The 24,364-nt window shown below is 58.6% G+C and overlaps 1 protein-coding gene across 2 annotated transcripts; it reads left to right on the forward strand.

Moving 5' to 3' along the window:
• Window positions 1-16,199: 16,199 nt before the first annotated feature.
• Window positions 16,200-23,098, forward strand: SLC2A6 (solute carrier family 2 (facilitated glucose transporter), member 6). 2 transcript variants are annotated; one of them, XM_006900561.1, is made up of 10 exons: window positions 16,200-16,291; window positions 16,741-16,903; window positions 18,303-18,509; window positions 19,053-19,152; window positions 19,649-19,860; window positions 20,190-20,342; window positions 21,232-21,340; window positions 21,630-21,815; window positions 21,949-22,094; window positions 22,943-23,098. In XM_006900561.1, exons 1-10 carry the CDS (start codon window positions 16,200-16,202, stop codon window positions 23,096-23,098), a joined length of 1,524 nt encoding a protein of 507 aa, XP_006900623.1. The 2 variants fall into 2 exon arrangements, with proteins under 2 accessions (XP_006900623.1, XP_006900624.1); XM_006900562.1 differs by lacking the exon at window positions 21,630-21,815.
• The last annotated feature ends 1,266 nt before the right edge of the window (window positions 23,099-24,364 follow it).

Genomic DNA, 24,364 nt, shown 5'->3' on the forward strand with positions numbered 1-24,364 from the left:
TTTTTTTTTTTTTTTTTTTGATCTTATGTGTTTCTTGAAATTCTTCTGTGTTGGCCCATTATTTTTGGTACAGTGACTCTGACTCTGTGTAAGTTTCCTATCTTCTTTTGATGCTTCTAGGATCATTCAGTATTCTGTCCATAGTATCTTTAAGTATTGCAATTTGAGACTTGAATTTGTTCTTCAGTTCCTTCAGCTTAAATGCTGAGTGGGTCCAATCCTTTTGGTTTTCTAACTCCAGCTCTTTGCATATTTCATTTTAATATTTAGCTTTGTCTTTCCAAGCTGCCCTTTGAAATCTTCTGTTCAGCTCATTAACTTCCTGATTTCTTCCTTTTGTTTTGATTTCTTGGTGTTCTAGTGCAATATTCAGGGTCCATTCTGACATCCATCTTGGGGTAACTCACGTTGCTGGACACAGACCTAAGAACAGTTAACAGGGAGAGACTCTCAAGACATGTATTTTCCAAAAATGGCATTTTTTAATTTTTTTAAATGTTATTGTTTTTTGTTGGTGGTATGTGTGTGTGTGTGTGTGTGTGTGTGTGTGTACCATCAAATTAGATCTGACTGATACAGGGGAAATTGCCCCTCCTTCTCTAGCAGAGCATCTAGTGGATTTGAACCACGTACTTCTGCGGGAGGCTGGGCTCTATGAGGAGAAATGTAGCATCAGGATTGGTGGAAGATTTATCAACAATCTGCGTTATGCAGATGACACAACCCTGCTTGCTGAAACTGAGGAGGACCTGAAGTGCTTGCTGCTGAGGGTCAGGGGCTGAAGCCTTCAATATGGATTGAGGCTCAATGTCAAGAAGACAAAGATTCTCACCACTGGACCAATTGGCAGCATCAGGATGGATGGTGAAGAGATTGAGATTGTACATAGCTTTAGTTTGCTTGGCTCCACAGTCAACAGTCTTGGCACCAGCAGCCAGGAAATTAAAAGGCGCATTACAATGGGAAAGTCTGCTGTTAGGAACCTCTCCAAGGTACTGAAGAGCAATGGTGTCTCTCTGGAGACTAAGGTGCATCTGATACAGGCCATGGTCTTCGCAATCACTTGTTATGCATCAGAGAGTTGGACAATGACCAAGGAGGATAGAAGGAGAATTGATGCCTTTGAGCTGTGGTGCTGGAGAAGAGTATTAAGAATACCATGGACTGCTAGGAAAATAGATTCATCCTGGAAAGGGTTAAACTGGGCTATTCCTTGGAAGCAAGGATTCTGAGGCTTCGTCTGACATACTTTGGTCATGTTGTAAGGAGGGACCGGTCATGCTTGGGAGGGTGGAGGGCAGGCGCAGGAGGGGAAGGCCCTCGATGAGGTGGATTGATTTGGTGACCGGGATGACCGAGATGAGTGTGTAGGAGACAATGAGAATGGCACAGGACAGAGCAGGGTTTAGGGCTGTTGTACATAGGGTTGCTATGAGTCGCAAGTGACTCAACGGCACACAGCAACAAATTCTGCACTTGCAGTGCGGCTTCTTGCCACTAGGCCACCAGAGCTTCCTCCAAAATGGCATTTTTAAGAGAAAGAAGCTTTGCTGAGAGCTGGTCCCCACGGCTTGGTCCTACAGCCCTTCTGGTCCCTGTCCTCGGGGCTCCCCACGAGCCGCGCCCTCACCTCTCCACCCACCAGCAGCACACGTGTACTTACAGTGCGTGTGTGCATCTGTGGGGGGGATGTCGGTGTGGGGGTGGATGCATGTCAGTGGGGGAGAGTGGGCACATGGGGTGCATCATGTGGGCACCATTCCCTCTCTTATGCATCCGGCTCCAAGCACCTCCACCTCTACTGAAATCAGCTCATCTCACAAGACTTGGCTCAAGTCCTCCTCTTCCATCAGCAGCTCTGCAGTCCCTCCAGATGGCTCCCTTCTCGTCCATTCATGACCCACAAACTCTCCCACGTACCTCGGTGTCCCCACCCTCTTCTCTCTCCCTTCCTCCCCTCAAATCCCAGTCACCAAGATTTGCACTGTTGCCAGCCTACGTGCGGCTGCAAGGCCTAACACAGTCTTTACTTCTTTCTGTTTCACGTTCTCATGTGAGCCACCCTCAGGGCCTCACTGCTCGAGACTCATTCAAAGCATGACCCACCTCGTCTCCACGTGTTGCTGAAGGTCAGAGACTCCTGATCAGTCAGTCCCCTGGGGTCATTACCTGGGGCAGGTCACCTGAAAGAGACTGCCTCGCAGGAGTTAACACCTGGTCCTCCGACACGAGGGCTGGCCGCTGCCCTGAGCCAGTCTCGCGGGTGAAGGGCAAAAGCACAAGGGAAGTGGGGAAGCCCTTTCCTCCATCCAGTCCACTGAAAAGGAAGGAGCAAGGACTTGAACTGTGGCCCCTCTGCCCTGCCCTGCACGGGATCTTCTCCAGCAGAGCTGACATCTGGGCACGAGCTACCCAGAACCTTCCTGCCTCCCTTCACATGCCTGTGCCCTCCTGTGTGGACAATACCTTGGTCCTTCTCAAGTCTGCCCACTCCCAGACCACCAGGATTCTGGGCCCAGCCCCCAGGAACCCTCCCACGAGCCAGGCCAGCCTCTCCATCCTGCTGCTGGAGGGAAGCAAGATTTTTGCTCCCGACACAGGGAAGGCCAAGCCAGCTGCAGCTCCTTCCCAGAGGCCAGGAGCCTGTTCTAGGGCAAGTCTGCATTCCAGGCCAGCAGGCTTTGGGGGAGGCAGGAGGCCCCAACCCAGGAAGCGTGGCCTGAGACCTTGTTCCCATGTCTTAAGGCAGAGACTTCAGTGACTTCTGATCCCGTACATCCTGTCTTTCCCCAAGGGCCAATGCAGCCAGACAGAAGCATGTGGCGTTCTGGACAGACAGGGGGAAGCGCTGGGTCCCTGATACTTAGACAGCAGGACCTTTCCACTTCTCAATGGCTGTGTCCAAAGGAGGCCCCAGCGTCATCTTGGGAGCCGAAGGTCTTGAAATATTAACTGCCTGAGGCGGGGAAGTGGCTCTGCACCAAGCCAAGGGACCCTCTGGGACCCTCTCCTTCCAAGTGCAGCTGGGGGAATTTTCAAGCCAAGTGCCTCTGAGCTGGAGACCACCCGCCTAGCTGTCTCAGGGGCCTGCACGCCTGGACAGGCTGTGTCTGCATTGCTATAAAGCAGGAGACTTGGTGGTTCCCCCAGACTGTGGCCCAAGGTCTCCCTTCAGGTCTGGAAATGAGCTCACCCCCATGACTCAGCTTTCTGCCAAACAGATAGGTCTGCGTATGGACACCAGGGAGTGTGCAGTCTTTACGCCAATCAACCGCGCCAGAACTGAGCGCTGCAAAGCACAGGAGGCTCAACGGGAAAGGAGGAGTGGAGGCGAGGAGGGCAGGGAGGGGCTGGGACAAGTGCTGTCACCTGGCGCAGACTCCCGCCAACAGCATGAAACAAAGCTGGGCGAGCGGCTGAGCAGGAAGCCGACCTGTCCTGCACACCTGCCCACGGGCCACAGCCCCGCAGCCTCAGCTCCACACCAGCTCGCGGCAGCCCTCCATCGACAGCAAATCTTTATGAAAGCAGACCACACAGCTACTTCCCTCCGAGCGGCTGGTGGGCTAGAACTGCTGACTTTTCTGTTAGCAGCCCCACGCCTTACACATTTCTTCACCAGGACTGAAAAAGGTATTGTCTTTGCCCAGCTATTCCACTCCCAGGCAGAGCCGGCAGTGGACTGAAGGCGAGGATCTAGAGGGTGTCTGGACACACGTCCCCTGCATCACAGGCCGCCACGGCCAACAGGGGGGACATGACCCACTGAGGAACACAGCAGCAGCCCCCTGAGAGGAATGAGGGTCAACGAACATGTCCCCGTGGGAGGACCTTGTAGTCTCACTGCATGTTCAGACGTGAGGCTGTGTGGCTGGATGTGGTGCTGCGGAAGTGTAGCCTGGCTCACCAGGGCTGCCGTAAACCCCAGTGGGAAGTCAGGGTGGGTGAGTTACAGACAGAACACAGAGCTGGAGTGACTAGCCAGGGTTGGTGTGCGTGAGCACCAGGTTTCTGTCAGAGCTGCTGAGAAAGTTCTGGAAATGCAGAGCAGGGGCAGTTACACCACGTAATGAATGCCCTCAATGCCACCCAACTGATCCTTGAAAAAGGGCTAAAATGCTAAATTTCAGGTTATATACCTTTTACTACAATACAGAGTATTCTTTAGCGAGAGTGGAGGTGGGAAAAGGCAGGAAGAACGTGAGCCAGGTGGGAGGGACGTCTGAGGGGACCCATGTCTCATCAAGAGTGGAGGGGCTGAGTGGGCCCCACCTCACTGGCCGGTGGGCCTGAGAGGACAGGACACATGGGCAGGACGGTGGAGCCCCAGGCCTCGGGCCAGCCACGCTGGGGACTCACAGGGCGGCCAGGTTCCTGGAAGCAGGCAGTGTCCAGGGTCAGTGGGCTCCAGCCCCCAAGGCAGGCACAGGGCACACACACACACGTACACACATGCAAATTTGCACACATGGGTGCACACATCTGAATGGTCATGTGTATACTGTTCATACACACACATGCACATTTGTGTCTGTGCACACATGCATGTTTGCATGTGCACGTGTGCTCTCATGCATGCACTCGTGTGTGCTCATTTCCACATGTAAATGTGTGTGTGTCATTTCACGTGTGTGCATGTCCTTTCACGTGCGTGCATGTCCTTTCACGTGCGTGCATGCCCACAGCAGTTCCTGTGCTGGGAAGCTGTCACTTGGCAAGGCCCACCCAGCCAGGGACACAGGCTGGAAGGCAGTGGTGGTTCCAGCGACGTCCAGACAAACGCGCTGCAGGCAGAGTGCAGACAGAGGTCAGCAGGGCTTCTTGGACTGCTGGCCTTGGCTCTTGGTCCTGAGGGCCTCATGTTGGCCTCAGTGATGGGACCACAAGTGAGAGTGGAGACACCCCACCCCCTCACACCACCGTCAGCACCTCTTGGCTGCGTGGTCGCTGAGACCACCTGGTATATTTCAGTAGGTCTGGAGTTGGTGTCATTCTCGAGTCGTACTTTTACCACTTGGGTGTGTGATTACATAGCCCTCACTCCCCCAGGACCCTGGAAGATGGGGCTGCAAGCCCAGGGAGCAGACAGCTGGGGCAGCTCTGGTGTGGGAGCCTGGGCAGGTCTGCGGACTTCAGATCAGGTTAGGACTCCACTTCTGGGCTTATGGCAGGACTAGCGAGCCTACTAGCCTGTCCACAGTGCAATCTGGTCTCCGATTGAGACAGCTGTGACTTGTCCAGACAGCCCTGGCTCCCTCGGCCCTCACACTGCTCACTGGAGTGTCCAGTCTCTGAGGCACTAAGGCTGCTGTCTGAGGACAGTGGGGATCTGGGATTTGTCCTCTAGGCTTATCATTATCTCTGAGGAGTCATCCTTCTCGGAAGAGCCACTAACCCAGCTTCCCCAGCTCACCAAGTGGTCAGACAGAATCCCCAGTGCAGGGCCGAGGCTGGCCAACTCCACAGAAGCTTCACAGTCTTCGCAGATGTGATCTTCCAGCTGCTCTCCTCAGTTCCAAATGCTGTGGCCATCCGGGGTGACAGGGCCACCTGGAGGCCAGCCCTAGACTGTGTGGACACAGGTACACATACATGTGTATACACGCTGCGTTCCTGTGGCCGCCGCACGACTCCAGCCTCGGTTCTCTCAGCAGACACACCTCAGAGCGTAACTTCAGCCAGCGGAACTTGACTCTCTCACGGCTTAAGAGGCTTGTTGTGAATCATTAAGTCAGAACCGACCCAGAGCTGACCTCCAGTGGGCTTTCAGAGGCAGTAAATGGCATGGGAGGAGATTGCCCATCCTTCTCCTGTGGAGTAGCTGGAGGATTTGAACTGCATACCTTTACTTTGGCAGCAAGTGTCCAAGTTCAGGGCATCCATTCTCAGGGAAGGCCCACTTTCGCACCCTCTCCTCGTTGGTTGTGGAGGAGTGTTCTATTTCCCGGAGCTTCTGGAGACCTCAGGGGCCTTCCCCAGGCCAAGGAGCTTCCCAGCACATGATCTGGGTCTCTGGATCCAAGAGTCTGCGTTGGTGGGACCCGGGACCCCTCTGCTCGATGCCCCTCTCCTTCCTCCTCTTGTGAGATAAATGTGTCTTCATGTCCCTTGTCGGCTTTGGGCTGTGGCCTAGTCATGGTGTCAGGTCCCAGTCTCACCCCTTCACAGGTGAATGGCTGATCTCGTCAGCCCACACCCTGAGGGAGGCAGCCTCTCATCCCACCTTGGCAGCATCAGCAAGCTCAGGATACGTAACAAATGCTGAGCACATTGGGCCCCCACGTACTTGAGGGAACACAGTTCAATTCATGACACAAGCCCTCCCCACACCTGCCAGGAGAGGGGGTTGGCAGTGGCCAGCCCCACCCTGCGCCCCACCAACTGGCTGCCTCCACATGCGCTTGGCTGGGCAATCACTGGCTCAGAAGCCTCAGCTCCCCGCCCACCCCTCTCCCGCCCTGTCCTAGGTCGACAGTTTCCTGGTGTTAGAGCTGCCAGAGGGCCAGGTTGGGGCTCCAGGTCTCCAGGGCTCCAGGGCATGGACGAGCCATGCTGGCAACACGGAGCGTGTCTCTGTAAGAGCATGACACACACGTTCACAGTGCTGAGCACATGTGTGCACACACCCATGATGCATGCATGTGTACACACGTGGGAAACACCTAGCCACGCACACATGCACGTGTGCACACACTGTGTACAGGCTCACTTGGGTGGACACACTCACGGAATGTGCATGTTCGCATCCAGCCTGGCAGCCCGGGCCACCCCGAAGCAAGGTGCCCTGGGCAGGCAGCGTTCCGCTCTGGATGGTGGGGGGCTCTGGGCTGACGCCCCCCACCCCGTGTTTCAACTGCACCCTCCCCTCCGCGCCTCGGCCGGGGACTGGCGGGAACCAGGGAACCCCTTCTCCCTGCTGCCAGCAGGGCAGAAACGAACCTGCCCTGGATGAGCTTCCTCTGCTCCCAACATCCAGACCTGCTGGTCCTTGAGACCAGGCGCTTGGAGGCTCTAAGAGTGACCAGTACTTTGCGGGGGTGGGGTAGTGGCAGTTCTAGCAATCGGAGACCCTCCGCTCCTAGATGCAACGAGGAGAAGCCGGGAACCAGCCTCGCACATGTGCGCGGCCCCCAGCCCTCGGCCTGGTGCTCGGGACCCGCGCGCGGGGGTTGGAGGCGGGACCCCCGGAGGAGGTGTGTGCTGGGCAGTTGTCTGGTGCGGACAGAGCTGGGCGAGGGCTCAGCAGCGCCCCGCTGGCCAGCAGGATGGGGTGTGGGAGCGATGCGGGTGCAGAGGCCGGTGTCCCCCGCTCCTTGCCAGCGGACAGGTTAGCACCTGGTCCACCTGGGCGCCAGGCCGGTGTCCGCCTCCAGGGGGCGCAGGAATCACAACCACAGGTGGCACTGAGGGCTGAGGCTGTGGACAGGCCAGTGGTGACCAGCCCACCTTCTCGGGCCCTCTCCCCAGCCCCCACCTGGCAGCACTTCCGAGGAGGATAGGAGTCTGACCTGGATTTCCCAGCTATATTGACCAAGTGCCCTGCGGGGTGGCCCCTCCAGCTCCACTTGACCCCCACCCCAGCCCACCCTGTCCACTGAGTGTCCTTGATGAAAAGCCTCTCTCTGAGCCTCCATCTCCTCTTCTGCCAAATGAATGCTAACTAGTGGCCCTGTTACCAGGACAAAACTGTATGACACGCCAGCGTCCAGCACGCCACCCATATGCAGAAGACCAAGCGACAGCGCTCAGCAGATGGGGCCTCAGCACCCGCCCTTCCCCTCCTCGGGAGCCCCGAGGCCAGTCCAGGGGCCCAGCCCCAGTCGGGTTCCACTCCCACCGTGCGAGGGGCCGACAGGTCACCCACAAAACATTTCAGACATACTCGAACCTGTCAGCAAAACAAGAGGAAGACTCAGTTACTGTGGGGCGTCCACAGCCAGCAGCCGCCAAAAATAACCCCGCGAAGGGGGCCCCCCGCCGCCGGCAGCCGGGGGCTCTGTTTGGGCTCTGTCTGGACAGCAGGCAGGATCTGTCTGGCGCAGGCCCTGAGCAGACCAGCCGGGACACAGGCAGAGACATGAGGACAGGGCCAGCCCTTCGCCCAGCACACTCGAGGCCAGGAAGTGTCAGCTTCCAAAGAAACGTAATGTCACACTCGCAGGAACAGCAGCTGTGGCGGCACTTAGCAGCCACTGATAGTTGGCCGCATCGCGGGAGAGTGTTGGCTGAGGAAAGCTGTCGGGCTGGCAGGCGGTGGAACTGCTGGCTGTTGTGGTCACCCCTGCCTGCACCCTCCCTGTCCCCACAGCGGGTCACTGCAGGCCTGCCGGGCCCAGCTCCTTCCCCTTAAGAGGGTGGGAACCCTAACCCAAAGGGGAAAAGAACCCACTTCACCAGCCAGAACCGGACCCCCCTCCAGGTGGCTGCTGCCCTCTCAGTAAGTGAGGTGTTACATCTTCACCTCGAGTCAGCGAGAGGACGCCCGCTCTCTCCCCATTCTACAGAGGAGGAAACTGAGGCTCACACAGGTCCCCCAGCTGAAGACACAGCTTCAGAGGAGAGGAACAGACCAGCGGGAGCCAGCTCAGCCTCACCCCACCTGGCTCCTGTCCCCATTTTGTACTCCCAAGCAGAAGGCACCTCATGGATGGGGGACCCAAGGAAGGGTCCCCAGAAGTCAGTCCATATTTCAGTGGGTGGCACCCAGCCAGGTCTTCAGAGGGAAGAAGAGGAGGTGTCCCTGTGGGTTGGCTCTGAGGACTAGCTGCTGTCTGCAAGGTTCCCCAACCGCCTTCTAGAGGAGGATGGAGTTCCTGCCTGCCTGTCCTCCTGTCCACCTGCTATCTGTGCACAAGCCCTGTGTCATCGCCTCAGGGCTGACAAGCAGTGTCGCATCCACCGATCCATCCCTCAGGCCTGCAGTTGAGGCTCACTGGGGATTCCACGCCCACCTCACAAAGCAGGCAGTAAGCAGGGCAGTGACCACTCTGTTCCTGGTCTCAAGTTCATCCCTAATCCACATCGCCCCCAAGTGAGCCAATTGTGGCTTCCCCACCCAGCGTGCTGTCCTAGCCCGTTCTCCAAAGAGGAGTCGTGGAGGCAGCCTCCTGCTCCTAGGCTGTCCTTACGAGCTTCCCTGCATTCTGTGAGAAGGACTCCTGAGTGCCCAAAGCTGTTCAAGGCTCTGAGCCCCTGACCCCCAGGTGACGGTGAGATTCGTTCTGTTAAGATTATGAAAAGATGCCCCCAAAAAACCCCCAAGGACAAACCCACTTAACAAGGTATCTCAGTTCAACAGTATTCCCAGAAACCTGGCTTTCCTCATTCCTCTGTCATCCTAAGCCTTCTGTCTTGCCTCATGGTTGCAAGAGGGCTGCCACAACTCCAGGCAACATAACTGAATTCTAGACAAGGAGAAGGTAGGACCGAGCACCAAAATAAGAGTGCCTGTCCAGTTATGAAGCATTACCTTCCCTGGACATGTCTGTCTACACCTCCCAGGTCAGAGCCTAGTCACGTGGCCACCTGGCCACAAGAGTGGCTGCATCAGTGTGAATCTGCAGTTGGGCACTTTGCTTTCCCAAACAAAACAGTGTCCCTTTAAGAAGGAAGCAGAAAGGAATGGAGAGTGCAGTGTCAGCCCCACAACCCAGCAGACTGACCAGAAAAGGAGACTTGGGCCACTTTTCCCAGGTCACCCAAAAGGGAGTGCTGAAGAGGAGAAGCGAGGCTGGGTTCCCAGCTTGCCCTTGTAACTGAAGACTCAAGCTCAGCGCCCAGCTCTAAGAGGCAGTGAACTGCGCCTCCCTAGTCTCCCCTCTGTGAGCCACTTAGCCTGGCCTTGCACACAGGACCCCCCCACCCCCGCCAGTCCACCGCCGGGCTCCAGGAAGCAGCCAGGTCTCAGGGCATAATCAGTCACCTGTGGAGAGATAGCCCAGCTACAGGTCCACACACACACGCAGACCCACAGACATGTGCACACACACATTGACACACATGCATCCAGGCACAAGCAGACATACACAAGCACACGTACGTGTTCTCTCACAGACACACATGCACACATGTGCATACTTCACCCATTCATGCAGAGGTCACACACACACAGAGGGATGCATTCACAGGCACACACCAAAACCCACAGGCATGCACTTACACCGGCACGCAGGTACACAATCACACAGGTACACACAGGTACACCAGTACACACACGGGTACACACCCACGTATACTCAGGTATCTACACACAGATACACGCCCACATGAGTACACACAGGTACACACACAGGCACGCACCCCAGCTCACAGAACCTCCTACGATCCCCATTCAGAGCACCCCAGGCCCTCCCAGCACTCTCTCCTGTCCCTCCTCTCTGTCAGCCTCTGCACCAGCAACCGTGGAAAGCACACACTTTCCTAAAGCAGGCATCTGGCAGCGGTCCTGCAGGAGTGGACAGGAGAGGTGGGAGACGCAGGGAAAGCCCCGACCGGAACCACATTCATAAAAGAGGTCACTGAATTACACAGAAAGACGTTCTCCTTTGGAAGCAATTCCGTGCCCCCCCCCCGAGCTGCGGAGGACAATGCTATCGCGGCCTCAGCTGACAACCACAGGATTCTTACACAACAACTCTGAAACACCAGCCAGCAGCACCTCGCCACCTGTTCCTGGAGGACTTTGGACCACCTGGGCTCCCTGCCCACCTGGACTCCAGGCTCCTGGAGGCGGGGCTGGGTCAGTGGCTCTGGCCCGGTGGTCTGGACCTTAAGAAGGAGATGATCACAGCGTCCAAAACGGTGCGTTCAGAGGGACATGCTTGGGGTTTGTAGTCCCCGGGGCCACAGGCCAGCCCACCCACCACAGAAAGGGGCCCTTAGACAAGATGCACTCAAGAGTAGAGAGGCCTCGTCCAACCTGCAAATACAGAAATCAGGAAAATGAAGAGAAACAACGGCCCCCGCAGAGCTCCTTCACAGACAGCAGTGTTACAAACGTTCAGAACTGGCACTTGCCCGTAGGGTGCTGGCTGCAAAACCGAAGGCTGCTCCTCTCTTCCGGTTCGAATCCACCACCAGGTCAGAGGGAGAACAATGAGTGGCCTCGTCCTGTGACTTTTCCAGCTTCCCAGTCCTGCTGAAAGGTCAACTCTGAGTCAGCTCAGACCTGACCGGAATGAGAGCAAGAGAGAAACCGAAAATGTTCCATTTCTAAAACACACACACACAAAGGTGTCACAAAGCAGATGGTGCAATCCTGTGTGTAGCCGCCGGGTGGCAGCCAAGATCAGCGCAGCCTCCCCAGCCTCCTCGCCTGGGTTTCCTCCCGCCACGGCCACAGTGGGGACAGTGGTGCTCAGGTCGCCCACTGGCAACGACCTTCCTCTGCTTACTGTAAGGTTGGTATGACCCTCCTCTGGAGGAAGATGTCCACATTAAAACAAATAAACTAATGATGCCTTTGAGTTGTGGTGCTGGAGAAGAGTCTTGAACATACCATGAACCGCCAAGAGAACAACTTCGTCTGTCTTGGAGAGGGTGAAACCAGATTTCTCCTTGGAGGCTAGGATTTTGAAGCTCCATCTCACATATTTTGGACCTTGGAGAAGGACATCGTGCTTGGAAGGGTGGAGGGACAGCGAGGAGAGGAAAACCCCAGATGAGATGGATTGGTAGAGTAAATGGGGCAATGGGGGTAGGTGTGTCAGAGGCAGTGAGACCAGCTCAGGATGGGACAGCTTCAGAGCTGCTGTACGTAGGGTCACTGTGAGTCGCAGGCGAGTTGATGGTACATCACAACGACAACAGCTGGCCCCAGGCTGCACTTCACCGGGTGGAATTGCTGAGCCAGAACTTGGGGGCAGTGCGAGTGGCCAGTGGGGGCAGGGTCAGACGCAGAGAGTGTCTGCGCAGAGGTGGCCACACGGCCCCTACCCTTCCGCTGGCCCTCCTGACAAGCCCACAGGGAAGTACTAGCATTCCCTCTGATGAGCTGAGAGCCGAGGCCTGGAGTGGAGCAGACTGTCCGCAGTCACATGGCCCAGCACGGACAGATGTGGACCTGGAAGCCTCAGCTTTCTCTGATTTATTCCACAAATAGCAGGGGCCGCCCAGATTTATCTGCAGAACACAGAATGACTGTGCAAAGATAGGAAATGAGGTCCCCATCTGAATAGGGTTCCACATCCCCAGGCCCTGTGGTCCCTTGGGAAGGGACCTATTGGAGGCTGCCCATAGGCTCTTGGTCCAGTCCCAGGACCAGCCAGGCTCCCACACAAATTTACAGCAAGTCGAGTGCCCACGGGGAGGCTGGTATCTCTCAGCAGAAGTCCATCCTTGAGCAGGACCTGGGAGCCCCCAGGGCAGGAGGCACCTACCTAGTGGCCATGACTGAGCTGCTCACAGGGTCCACCATTCCTGCTGTGCCAACTCCTCCCAGCACCCAGCCCAGACCCCAGGGAGGCAAGATCCTTTGGTCTTGGCTGCCACCTGGTGGTGACAGGCACCTGTGAGGTCCCTGACCACCCAGACCCAAGGCCACACTGGCAGGACCTCAGGGGTGTCCATCTCCCCAAAACCAGGCCGAGAGCAGGAGGAACAGCAGGGTGAGGGCCGCTGCCAGGCTCACAGAGGGCACCAGGTCTGAGTCCGCAGGGGCAGGGACAGGGGCTGGGGCAGCGTCGTCACGGGGCACACCAGGGATGCCGGACAGCTGGGTGCCAGAGACCTTGTCCTCTGGGTGCCCAGGCCGGCCCATCTGTGGAAGGAGGGGTGAGGGTGGGAATCCTACACCTTTGGGTTGGATTCATGTTCCCATATGCTCGCTGCCTGCCTGTCCCTGTTCCCCGCTCAGCTGTGGGCACAGACCAGAACTGGGGGCCAGGAGGTACCAGAGGCACCCCACGTGGTAACCAGGAGCCTCAGTTTCTTCTTCTATAAAATGGGGGCCAACAGCCCTGGGACACTCCCCATCACCTCCTCACCTTCCCATCCCGGTATTTCCCACGCAGGTACTGGCTCTGGAAAGTTAGGGTCAGCCCCACGGTGAGGCTCCTTAGACCTTTGCCTTCCCTTGGGGGGGTCGTGGAATGTAATCGGGCCGGTTTGTGGACTCAGAAAGCAGAAGTAGTCAAACTCGTTGGAAGGGACACAGGTCAGGTGCAGAAGCGGCTTCTATCGGCCCAGAGGCCTCTGGGAGGCTCCAGAGTGTGTCCAATCTTACAGATTAAACCAATGAGACTTAGCGGGAGACAACACAGAAAGTTCCAGGGATAGAGGTGGTCACAGGCACCTGGGCCCTGGGCAAATGGGGCTCGTGCCCAGGTTCCGGACTGCAGGGGCAGATCAGTGATGACCAATCGACACTTGTTAGTAGTCTACAGACCAGGCCCAGCGCATGGACCCACCTGGTCCCGGTCCAAGACCCTCCCCCACAGGAGCCCCAGGTCGGCTGGGTAGCCCTCCCCCTCCCCAACTCCATGAGCTCCTCAGCCACGGGTTCCTGGTTCTGGTCCTGGGACAAGCCTGTGTGGAGGGACCCAGCCTCACTAGCCTCCAGGACAGACGCCTCTGAAGGACTCTGCTCCGGCCTTTTCCGTACACACCCACCAACCTAAGGCCTCCATTGGGGGGGGCCAGAAAGTGAGGTGACAGGACATGAGGAGCCCCAAGAAGCTGTCTCTCACAACCCCATTCTTAGAGTGTATTCAGTGCAGAGAGAGAAACCGACTCTCAGGTCACACTGAATCACCAGGGACCCCACTTCCACTGCCCAGACCTGAAGCTCCTTGAGTGGCAGGGGTGATGGGCAAAGGAGGGGGGTCGTCTGGGGCTGCTGCGACCCTCTGTGTGCCCAGCACTGCCACAGATGCAGGGTGGACGGGGCACAGTGGGCTGCGGCCGCTGACCAAGACTTCAGTGGTTTCGACCGCCAGGTCCCGGGGGAAGAGACGGGGAGTCTCCTGTGAAAATCTGCTGCCTCAGAAACTTGATGGTCTTCTGCTGACTCAGAACCGTCTCGAGCGCAGTGACTTTGAGGTTAAACATCGTTAGGGACTGTCCATTTGCTGGATGCACGGAAGCCTGTGTCTTGAAGCAAGGGGGACAGCTCGTGTGGCCGCTTTTATTGTTGTTGTGTGCTGTTGAGTTGGAGCGGACCCTTCAGTGGGTTTTCAGAGGCACAAATTGCACAGGAAGAAATCGCCTATCCTCCTGCGGAGCAGCTGGTGGACGTGAACCAGGTGCCCTTGGCACTGCAGTGCAGCTTCTTAGCAGTAAGCCGCCAGAGCCCACCTTCACTGTCAGGTACCATCAAGTCCACTCTGACTCATACTAACACCCCCACCCCCGTGCAAAAGATCAAAACCCTGCTTCCGCCTCACACTCACTCACTCGGGTGCTGGGGACCCTTGTTACTAGTGTCCATCCATCTCATGGAAGGGCTTTACTCTCCTCTGACCCTCCACCCTTCTAAGCATGATAGTCTTCTCCAAGGACCAGCCCCTCCAGACAACAAGCCCATAGAAAGTGAAATGAAGTGTCCCCACCTTTGTCCCTAAGGCTGCACTTCCTCAAAGGCTGACTTACTTGTTCCTTTGTCCACCCATGGACGTTCAGTCCACAGCCGCATGCCCACGCAGCGTCAGCACACAGGTAGACCTGCGTGGGGGATCAGGGAGGCCTAGTGTCAGCGCACAAGTAGACCTGCATGGAGGAGCAGACAGGCCCGACGTCAGCACACAGGTAGACCTGCGTGGGGGATCAGGGAGGCCTAGTGTCAGCGCACAAGTAGACCTGCATGGAGGAGCAGACAGGCCCGACGTCAGCACACAGGTAGACCTGCAGGGAGGCCCAGCATCAGCACACAGGTATACCTGCGTGGAGGAGCAGGCTGGCCAGCATTTCCCCAATTGTTCTTGCTCTGAGGATCCTTCCAGCTGGTTCTCGGTCATCATATCCCACATGGTGGAGCAGAATCTCCCCAGAGGGTCCTGAGGATGGAATCTTCAGGAAGAACTGAGCAGGACTTTCCCCCCTCAGAGCTGCTGGGTGGGTCCAAACTATCAACCTTCGCTTAGCAACCAAAGTTTAACCATGAAACGGAATGACCACCGCTGGTGAAACATTTTACTGTATTTAAAATGCAGAATTTGTACAAATGTCCACCAGCGGGGTCTGATGAAATGTGTCTCTGCTCTTTGGTGGCACCGTAGAACCCAGAGCTCTCTTTGTCTGCCTGACTGTCTTTCTGTCTGCAGGATATGGGTGTGGTTCGGCCGGAAAAGTCCAGCAAGAGCAGCAGGTATGGATGGGCCGTTTGGGAGAACCGACTGCCAGGGAATCTTCGGCTCCTTCTTTACATATTTATTTTACACCATTATCTGGTTCGTTTTCAACAAGCCCAAATGACTTACAGACTCACACAGGACAATAAACAAGAAGGGAGGAGTCTCGCCCCCAGTGGCGTCCACCGTCCCCACCGCTCGCCCTCTGCCTTCGCCTACAGTGCTCCGAGGGAGCCAGGGGCGGCGGCGACACGTGGAGGCCGGTGGCTGGAAGGGCAGACTTGGCAGGGAGTGGCACGGTTTCTGTCCTTCGGTCCAGGAGCTGTGTGACCCTGGCGAGAGGGCCGGCCTCCGAGCTGCTTCCTCCTCGGCAGCCGGGAGTCGTGCGCGCCCTGGCGCAGGTGCAGCCGGACTGGAACAGCCACGGGCGCCGGCGAGGGGCGGACAGCACGCCAAGTGAGGCCGCCTGGAGCGCACGTGCGGGGGCTCCACCCTGACCCACCCGCAGGGCCGCGGCCTACGGTTCCCTCGGGGGTGGGGTCTCCCCACCTACAAAGCGGCTCGGCCGGACTCAGAGCGCACAGACCCCCGGAGCGCCAGGCTTTCCCTCCGGCGCTGGGTTTTCCCACGCGCTGAGCGGGCCCAGCGGCAGAGGGGCAGCGGGCGCACCGAGCATCCCAGACGCCGCCCGCGCCCGGGGTGCAGCCTTCATCCGAGCATCGCCAAGCGAGCGGCCTTCCCATTGGCGGCAGCCAGCTTTGCGGCCCGCCCCGCAGCCAATCGCGGCCGAAGGGCGGGTCCGGCCGGCTGGTCCTGAGCTGGGCGGAGCCGGCCGGATGCCGGGCGGGGCACTGCGGCCGAGCGCGTCCTCCCCGAGGTGGCCGGGACCAGAGCGCCCTGACCAGAGAGGCCGCCATGCAGGAGCCCCTGCTGGGAGCCGAGACCCCGGATTATGACACCTTCCCGGAGAGGCCGCCCCCGGCGCCGGGGGACAGGGCACAGATCCGGTGAGAGTCGTTGGCCACGCGCTGTAGGCGGGGGCGGGCACTGGTTCTCCCTGGTCCTCTCTGGCCCTGGGCATCCCTAACCTTCAGAGGGGGCCGGCTGGTTCCCTGCTGCCCTAGGTGCTCTGGTCATCTAAGGGCCAATCCACAGAACAGGCTGGGAGGTCCAGGCCCAGAGAGGGTGAGAGGCTGACCTAAGGTCACACAGCAGAGGCAGAGCTGGGCCCAGCTGCCAGTCCTCGCCTGGCCTGGAGAAGGGACCCAGTACCAGCGTTTGAGGATAGCTGGACTGTGGGGACTGTCCTTACCCCTGGAATTCCCCGGTGGCGTTGATCCCGGGGCCCTGAAGCAGCCCTGCTGGCCCTGCCCACCAAGCTAGAAGCCACTGGGCCCTTACACAAACAGCTGAGTGGGCAGAAGAGACTCAGATCCCGGCCTCTGCCCCCACCCAGCAAGCCACAGAACAGGAGGGTGTTCCTGGCCACCTTCGCTGCTGTGCTGGGCAATTTTAGCTTCGGCTACGCCCTGGTCTACACGTCCCCTGTCATCCCCATCCTGGAGCGCCACTTGGACCCAGCTCTGCGCCTGACTCAAGTCCAGTCCTCCTGGTTCGGGGTAAGAGCTGTCTGTCCTCCGAGCTGGGGTAGGTGGGGGACCCAGGGAACATTTGATCTCGGCTCCCAGCTAGGATCCCCTAGAGCTCTCCCTTGGGACCCCTCTAGGGCCTGGCCCGCCCCCACTGACCCAACTACAGGCTGCTTGGGGGCAGGCGCAGATGATGAGAGAAAAGAAAGGGAAGTGAAAGTGATGGAGAAGCTTGGAGGACAATGGGCGGTGTCTCCTGGCCTCAAGGTTGCCCAGACCACACCCCCAAAACACCCCCTCAGCCCTGCCTCACAGAGGGGACGCCTCCCCTGGCTGGGTGTCAGGTGTGTTAGAATGAGGCACTGGGTGGCGTCAGGAAAGTCCCCAGGACCCAGTCACACACATGTGCTCAGGACAGATTGAACATATGAGGGAGGGCCAGCCTCGGGGTCCCAGGGTCTAGGATGCGTTTAGTAACCTCAAATTGTAGAACTAGGGCATTCTGGCTAAAATAAGCACTTGGCTGTTGACAAAAAAGGTTAGAGGTTCAGGTCCACCCTGGGGTACGTCGGAAGAACGGCGTTGCAGTCTACTTCCAAAAGCTTAGTCCCTGAGAATCTGTGAGCACAGCTCTCCTCAGACACCAGAGAGGGTTCCTCTGCAGCACAGCGGCTGCTGCTGGTCCAGGACATGCCAGCCCCTCCGCATGCAGGCTGCTCGGTTCTCACGCGCCACCGTCATGTCCATAACTCAGCTGAGGAAGCTGAGGTTGCTCGGGTCAGCATGCCCCACCACGCTGCGAGGGAGGAGCAGGGCATCCCGGAGAAGGATGGACAGCCTCCTCCTGTGCCGGTCGAATCTGACTCGACAACCAACAACAAAAATACTGCTGAAGAACACTAGAAGGGAGCAGGGCGCAGGCTGGTCCTGGTCACACTGCAGGAGGACTTTGAAGGCTCTGACCGCGGGCCTTCAGCGGGACTTCAGAGGCTGGAAACATTCACGCGAGGACACTGCCCTTGATTCTTCCTTGGAGTGGCCGGTGCATTCGAGCTGACGATGGTCTTTATTAGCAGCGCACCATGCACCACCCCCAGGCTGCCAAGACTCTGTGGGGGCTTCAGAGTCCCCCAAATCTTCATTCCTGGGGTGATCTCCTCCCAGAATTTTCCTGAGTTATCATGGGAGATGTTATACTTCAGGTAGACAGAATAGTGATGGGCATGGGGCACCCCTTCCTCCCCAGAGCAGGACTCCCGTGTGGCAGCCCTAACAAGTGCATGTCCACATGTTCCTGTACACCTCCAGAGGTGGGATGCTCACTACTGTCCCTGGCCTGAGTCCTGGGGTCAGCCCAGCTGTTGCAGGGCCGGTCTCGCGATTCTGGTGCTGCGTGTTCTGACGTCTGTCTGCACCCCTCTCTCTGCAGTCCGTGTTCACCTTGGGGGCAGCGGCAGGTGGCCTCAGTGCCATGCTCCTCAATGACCTCTTGGGAAGGAAGCTCAGCATCATGGTCTCGGCTGTACCCTCGGCCACCGGCTATGCACTCATGGCAGGGGCCCGGGGCTTCTGGATGCTGCTACTGGGGAGGACGCTGACCGGCTTCGCTGGCGGGCTTACAGCTGCCTGCATCCCGGTAAGGCCTGGACCACTCTCCCAGCCGCAGCACCCTCCTGGCCCCTCGCCCACCAGGCAATGAGAATATGTCTGACTTTCCCAGAGTAGCCCGGGGAGAAACTTGGGGAAATCTCCCCCATGTCCCTAGCTGTCCCCACTCTGGAATCTCCAAACTCCCTACCTCATTTCTGACCACAGGCAGATGCATTACTCAACTGGGTAAAATCCACATTGAGCAATGGGGAGGAAAGGGAAGTGTCTGACTGTATGTGCCCCTGAAACGTCTTCCCCTGTGCTCCACACACCGTCAGCTGGCAGGGGGAGAGGGGGTGCAGCAGGGTGAGGACAAGCAGGCAGGAACAACAGAGACCACCTGCTAACCCACAGAGGGGCGACCCTAGGGCCACCTTTGTTCTCAGCATCCACCCACTTGACAAGCAGACTGATCTGAGGTCAGATACTGACTCAGGAGAGGACAAGGGCCCCACCTGGGCTGTATCCACCTGCTTCCCGAGCCCAGGTCTGGGAACTTGCATGCTACTCACCTCAAGCTGTCCCCCAGGTCTATGTGTCGGAGATTTCAACCCCCAGAGTCCGTGGGGCCCTGGGGGCCACACCCCAGCTCATGGCAGTGTTTGGATCCCTGTCTCTCTACGCCCTTGGCAAGTATCTGACCTTCAGAGGAGTGCAGAGCGCCTCTGGGATGCAGCTGTGGGAGTGAGAGGGTGGTGGGAGATGGAGCCCAGGCAAAGCCTGCCCACCCCAGTCCCGCTGCCGGGGCCTCCAGGCAGTGCCTTACCCACCTCTGGGCGCCTGTAGGACAGTGAGGACTTCCCTGTACTGGCAGTCTGCAGACCCTCTTGTGGGAACGCTGTTTCCATCAAAGTACCTCCTTTTATGGGAATTGCAAAAGAGACCAGGGTGGGACTGAGAATGAAGGGAGGGCAGGGTGGGATGGAGGCCTGGGGCCTCACCATGACCACTGGGCTCTTGGGGATGTAGTTTTTCCCAGCCTAGTTCACCCAGGCCTGGGCCAATCTGGGAGGACTTCGTGCAGGAGGTGGCCCTTAGACTAATCTCTCAATAGTCGATAGGGCTGCTCAGAGGCTGCACTGGGAGAGGGCCTGGACGCAGCCCCTGACCAGGCTTCACCCCCAGGCCTACAGCTGCCATGGCGCTGGCTGGCTGCGGCCGGTGAGGGGCCCGTGTTCGTCATGACCCTGCTGCTTAGCTTCATGCCCAACTCGCCGCGCTTCCTGCTCTCGAAGGGCCGGGACGAAGAGGCCATGCGGGCGCTGGTGTGGCTGCGCGGGCCCCACACCGATGTCCGCTGGGAGTTTGCACAGATCCAGGACAATGTTCAGCAACAGGTGGGGCTCACCCCTTGGGGCCTTGGCCACCTTTTCAGGGAAGCTAGGAGATGGTGCCCAGAGGTCCAGCTCTGAGGGCGAGAGAGAGGGTGAGGTGAGGAGGGGGTGATGGGGAGGGGACAGCCTGGACACAGCGCAGGTTGTCAAGGCCTAGAGATACCACTCCAGGGAACGCCCTGTCAGCACGGGAGGGGCTGGGGGGACTGTCCCCAGAGCCTGGGAGCCTTGGTGGGCTGCTGCTTTCTCTGGAGGAGGGCGAGTAGCCCATGGCGGGAAGCAGCTGGGTACAGGGTCCACCCAGCCCCTCAGCAGCGGCTTGGTGTCTCCAGAGCAGTCGCATGTCGTGGGCTGAGGCCCGGGACCCGCACGTGTACCGGCCAATCGCCATCGCCTTGCTGATGCGCTTCCTGCAGCAGCTGACCGGCATCACGCCCATCCTGGTCTACCTGCAGTCCATCTTTGACAGGACTGCCGTCCTGCTGGTGAGGCCCCGCCCCCCAAGGGTCTCCTAGGGCCTGGGGTGAGGGCACCCCTCCTCTTGCCTGTCGAGGAAGAGGTCAGGTGTCTCCCCCACATGCGCGGATGGGGCTGCGCTGGGCAGAGCGCAGGTGTTTTAGCTGTTTAGGAATGACGCTTGAAGAGGTGACCCCAGAACCCTTCAGTAAGTTCTCCCTTGGAGTCCACCCTGAGGCAGGCGACAGGATACGGCCAGTGAAGGCCCGCGGAGCACAGTTTTGCTCTTGGCACAAACAGGGCCTCTACCCAACACCAGCCTTTTCAGTTGTTTGGGGGGTTCTTAGTAAAAGCTTTAGAGTGAAAATAGACACCCTGGTGCTGCAGTGGTTAAAGCGCTTGACTGCTAGTTTACAGTTTGGTGGTTCGACCCTTCCTGCCCCCTCTATGGGAGATCTCCACCCTGATGGTGCAGTGGTCAAGTGCTTAGCTGCTATCCGAAAGTCAGAGGGTCTCCCCCACTAGCCACTCTTGCCAAGGAGGACGATGCCGTGGTCCTGTTGTAAGGACTGAGGTGTCACAATCCCTGTGAAGCTGTTCCCGTCGGTCCCCACGGTCACTGTGGGTCGGGGTCAGTCCAATGGACACAGGAAGCAGACACCCTGGGACCTGTGGGCCTCAGGTCCGACCCATGAGCACTGCCACCTCGGGGTCCTTCTCACAGCCAAACCCCAACTTCCCCTTCTGCACCGTGGAGATAACTGGTGGGGTGTCCGCGGGAGATGCGCTTGAAGATTGTGCAGTCACGGGATGAGGGGCGGCATCTGGTCCCTACGTCCAGTCCCCCCACGCTCCCCAGGATGACGCGGCCTTCGGGTGCAGGGCAGCAGCTGGTTCTTAACTCCGGTTCCCCCACAGCCCCCCCAGGATGACGCAGCCATTGTCGGGGCCGTGAGGCTTTTCTCGGTGCTGATCGCCACGCTGACCATGGACCTGGCTGGCCGCAAAGTGCTGCTCTTTGTCTCAGGTGAGGCCCAGCCGCTCAGCACTGGACTCTGTGCTTGGGAGAGTCCCCCCAGGGAGCAGCTGGGGCTCCTCAGAAAGGCCTGCTGGCATGTGCTGTTTGTGGGGACGTGCAAGCCTGCCCGGGGCCCCTGTGGAGAGTTCCCAAAGCCTGCATCTCTGCAGGACCTCCAGCAAAATGAGCAGCTCTCCTGGGGTGGGGGGACTCACAGAGGGCTGGGGGCCCTGGGGGTCCTTCCTGCAGGAGGTGCTGCTCACAGGCCTGGCCCCATGAGGGCCACCTGTGTCCCCAGCATCCATCATGTTTGCTGCTAACCTGACGCTAGGGCTGTACGTCCACTTGGGCCCAAGACCGGTAGCCCCCAACAGCACCATGGGTCTTGAGACTGTCCCGCTGGGGGTCACTGATCAGCCCCCGGCCTCACCCACCAGCTACCTCACCCTGGTACCTCTGCTGGCCACTATGTTCTTCATCATGGGTAGGTGTGGGGGATGGGTAGGTGTGGGGATGGGCAGTGGGGGACGGTACGGGGGATGGATCGATGAGGACTGGTCAGCGGGCACTGCCTGTGTTTTGGGCGGGCACCCAGGACCTGTACCCATTCCTTCCAGGTTATGCCATGGGCTGGGGGCCCATCACCTGGCTCCTCATGTCAGAGATCCTGCCCTTGCGTGCCCGTGGCGTGGCCTCAGGGCTCTGCGTGCTGGCCAGCTGGCTCACGGCCTTCGCCCTCACCAAGTCCTTCATGCTCGCAGTGGTGAGTGTCTGCTGGACCCCTGACCCCAGTGCCAAGAGTCCACTGTCTCCTCTGTCCATGGGTCATGACAGGTCAGGGCCACCCCATCTGAGGGGACCGAGTCTAACCCCTCATTGTAGGAAACACAACAGAGGGATGGTCCCCAAGTCATCTCACTGCCCAGGCTGAGCAGCGTGACCAGGAGCCCTGCTGGGGTCCCAGGACCCACTTGTCACTGTGTTTTCCGCCTGATCATGGGGTTTGCCAGGTCCCTGCTCCACCAGCCCCCCTAGGCTGGATGTACATGGCTACCTACACACTCACATACACACAAACATGCATGCATGCGTGCCCACACACGAGAACCAGTGCCCAACTCCAGACCCTCACAAGAACTAGGAGAATGGGGCTTGGCCCTAGTGCCTCCTAACTGGCCAGTGAACACAGACAGATTGGGAGGGCCAGTGGGAGCTAGGGGCAGCCCTGGAGAGTGGGCACCTGGCCAGGCTGGTGGTTAGACCCCACAGCCAGTGCTGGGTAGACGGGTGGCAGGGCAGCAGGCGCCGAGCATGAAGCCTTGGGCAGGGAGGAGACCTGGCGCATTGCCGAGGGCAGTGTAAGGCCCACTGAGTCCTGAGTGCTCCAGAGGTCAGAGTCCCTGCGGTCTCTGAGCAGAAGGACCTGGAGTACCCATGTGCCCCCACATCTGCCCTCTGTCCCCGAGTGGCCTTGGGCTACTTAGCTCATAGAGTGGAGTGATTCTGGACTCCGTGTGCCCCCATGACACTGTCTCCATGTGATCCCAGATCACATAGCTCGTGGGGCGGAGGACCCCGTCTCCTCACGTGACCCCCCCCTCCTGTCCCCAGAACAACTTCGGTCTGCAGGTGCCTTTCTTCTTCTTCGCTGCCATCTGCCTGGTGAACCTGGTGTTCACCGTCTGCTGTGTGCCTGAGACCAGGGGCCGGTCACTGGAGCAGATTGAAGCCTTCTTCCGCACTCGGAGGAGGTCCTTCCTGCGCTAGGTCAGTGCCCCCACCAGAGGGCAACACTGGTCAGCTCAGCAGTGCCCACACCCTGCCCCCCAGAGCAGGAGGACCCAGGAGTTCACAGGCCCCCAGACCCACTTCCTGGCTGAGGGGGTATGACCACCACCCAACCTCAGTCCACAGCTCACGAGGCTGTGATGGGTACACAGACAGGACTTTGGGAAGGATGTGACCACAGGCTCGGAACATCCTGGTGTCCAGGGATGTCAGCTGAGTGACCTTGGGCCCTACTCCATTCTCGTGGGGGACACCTAACTCCCACCCCCCACAGGGCCCTCAGGACTGAAGGACCCCCGGCCACAGCCGAGGGGCTCCCATATCACAGCCCTGTGCTGCCACTGCCCCGCCACCAGGCACTTCGGCTGTGGGAGGATGGCAGGGAGCTGGCCATCACCACAGGGCACGTTCCAGACTCCGTGAGCCAACATGGGACCTGCCCAACCTGGGCTCTGAGCCTGACAGCTCCACACACACCTGCCCACAAACTGTGTTCACCAACGATGAAAATAAACGCATCGGGCACCAGGGTGGCCCTGAAGATGGGTATCTCTTCCAGGGGAGGACCCCACTGTTACCTAGGCAGCTTGGCCACCGAAGCCCAGAGTCCCCTTAACCACATGGTGTATGAACACGGCAAAGTGGAGGGAGGCAGCCACGGAGGGGGCAGCTGGCCATGCGGCTGGAGCTGCTCTGGACTCTGCTTACTCGCTGGGCAGATGATACCCACTGAGCCCTGGAAAAGGGGACACTTCGAGCCAGCCCTCCAACAGTATGGGGCGTGGATGACAGTAACATGGGGCAGCAGTGACACTTGCCCAGCACTTTGAAGTGGGGTGACAGTCTGAGGCAGCCCCTTCTTCCTACATGACACGGCAGGCAGACTTGCAGATTGCAGCCTCCTTTATTGCTCAGGACACTGACACTGAAGGAGTGTGGGATGGAACCCAGGCAGGAGGGGTGTCCCCGTGGAGGCCGCCCCAGCTGGGAGAGGGGCCACAGGTTGAGGGCCAGTGATGGCCCCTGGCCTGTGAGTATTGGTGCTGGGAGCCCTTCCCCTCAGTCCTCCCAGCACCCACTCCCTCCCTCACAAGGCAGTAGGCCTCTGTCCTGATGAAGCCTCTGGCAGGGGTCGTGAGCACGTTTGGGAGGTAGGTCTTAGTCACTGCATATGTGAAAGAAGACACACACGCACACATATACACACGTGGGCTGACAGCCCACAGCCCTTGAAGCCAGCATGGC

Source organism: Elephantulus edwardii, unplaced genomic scaffold (assembly GCF_000299155.1).
Source record: "Elephantulus edwardii isolate Elephantulus edwardi_28Jun2011 unplaced genomic scaffold, EleEdw1.0 scaffold00289, whole genome shotgun sequence".
Taxonomy (NCBI): domain Eukaryota; kingdom Metazoa; phylum Chordata; class Mammalia; order Macroscelidea; family Macroscelididae; genus Elephantulus; species Elephantulus edwardii.

Coding starts and splice junctions, on each gene's coding strand:
- SLC2A6 (XM_006900561.1), top strand. CDS start 16,200: ATGCAGGAGCCCCTGCTGGGAGCCGAGACCCCGGATTATGACACCTTC. Junction 16,292..16,740: donor GGGGACAGGGCACAGATCCG/GTGAGAGTCGTT, acceptor GCCCCCACCCAG/CAAGCCACAGAACAGGAGGG. Junction 18,510..19,052: donor TTACAGCTGCCTGCATCCCG/GTAAGGCCTGGA, acceptor GCTGTCCCCCAG/GTCTATGTGTCGGAGATTTC.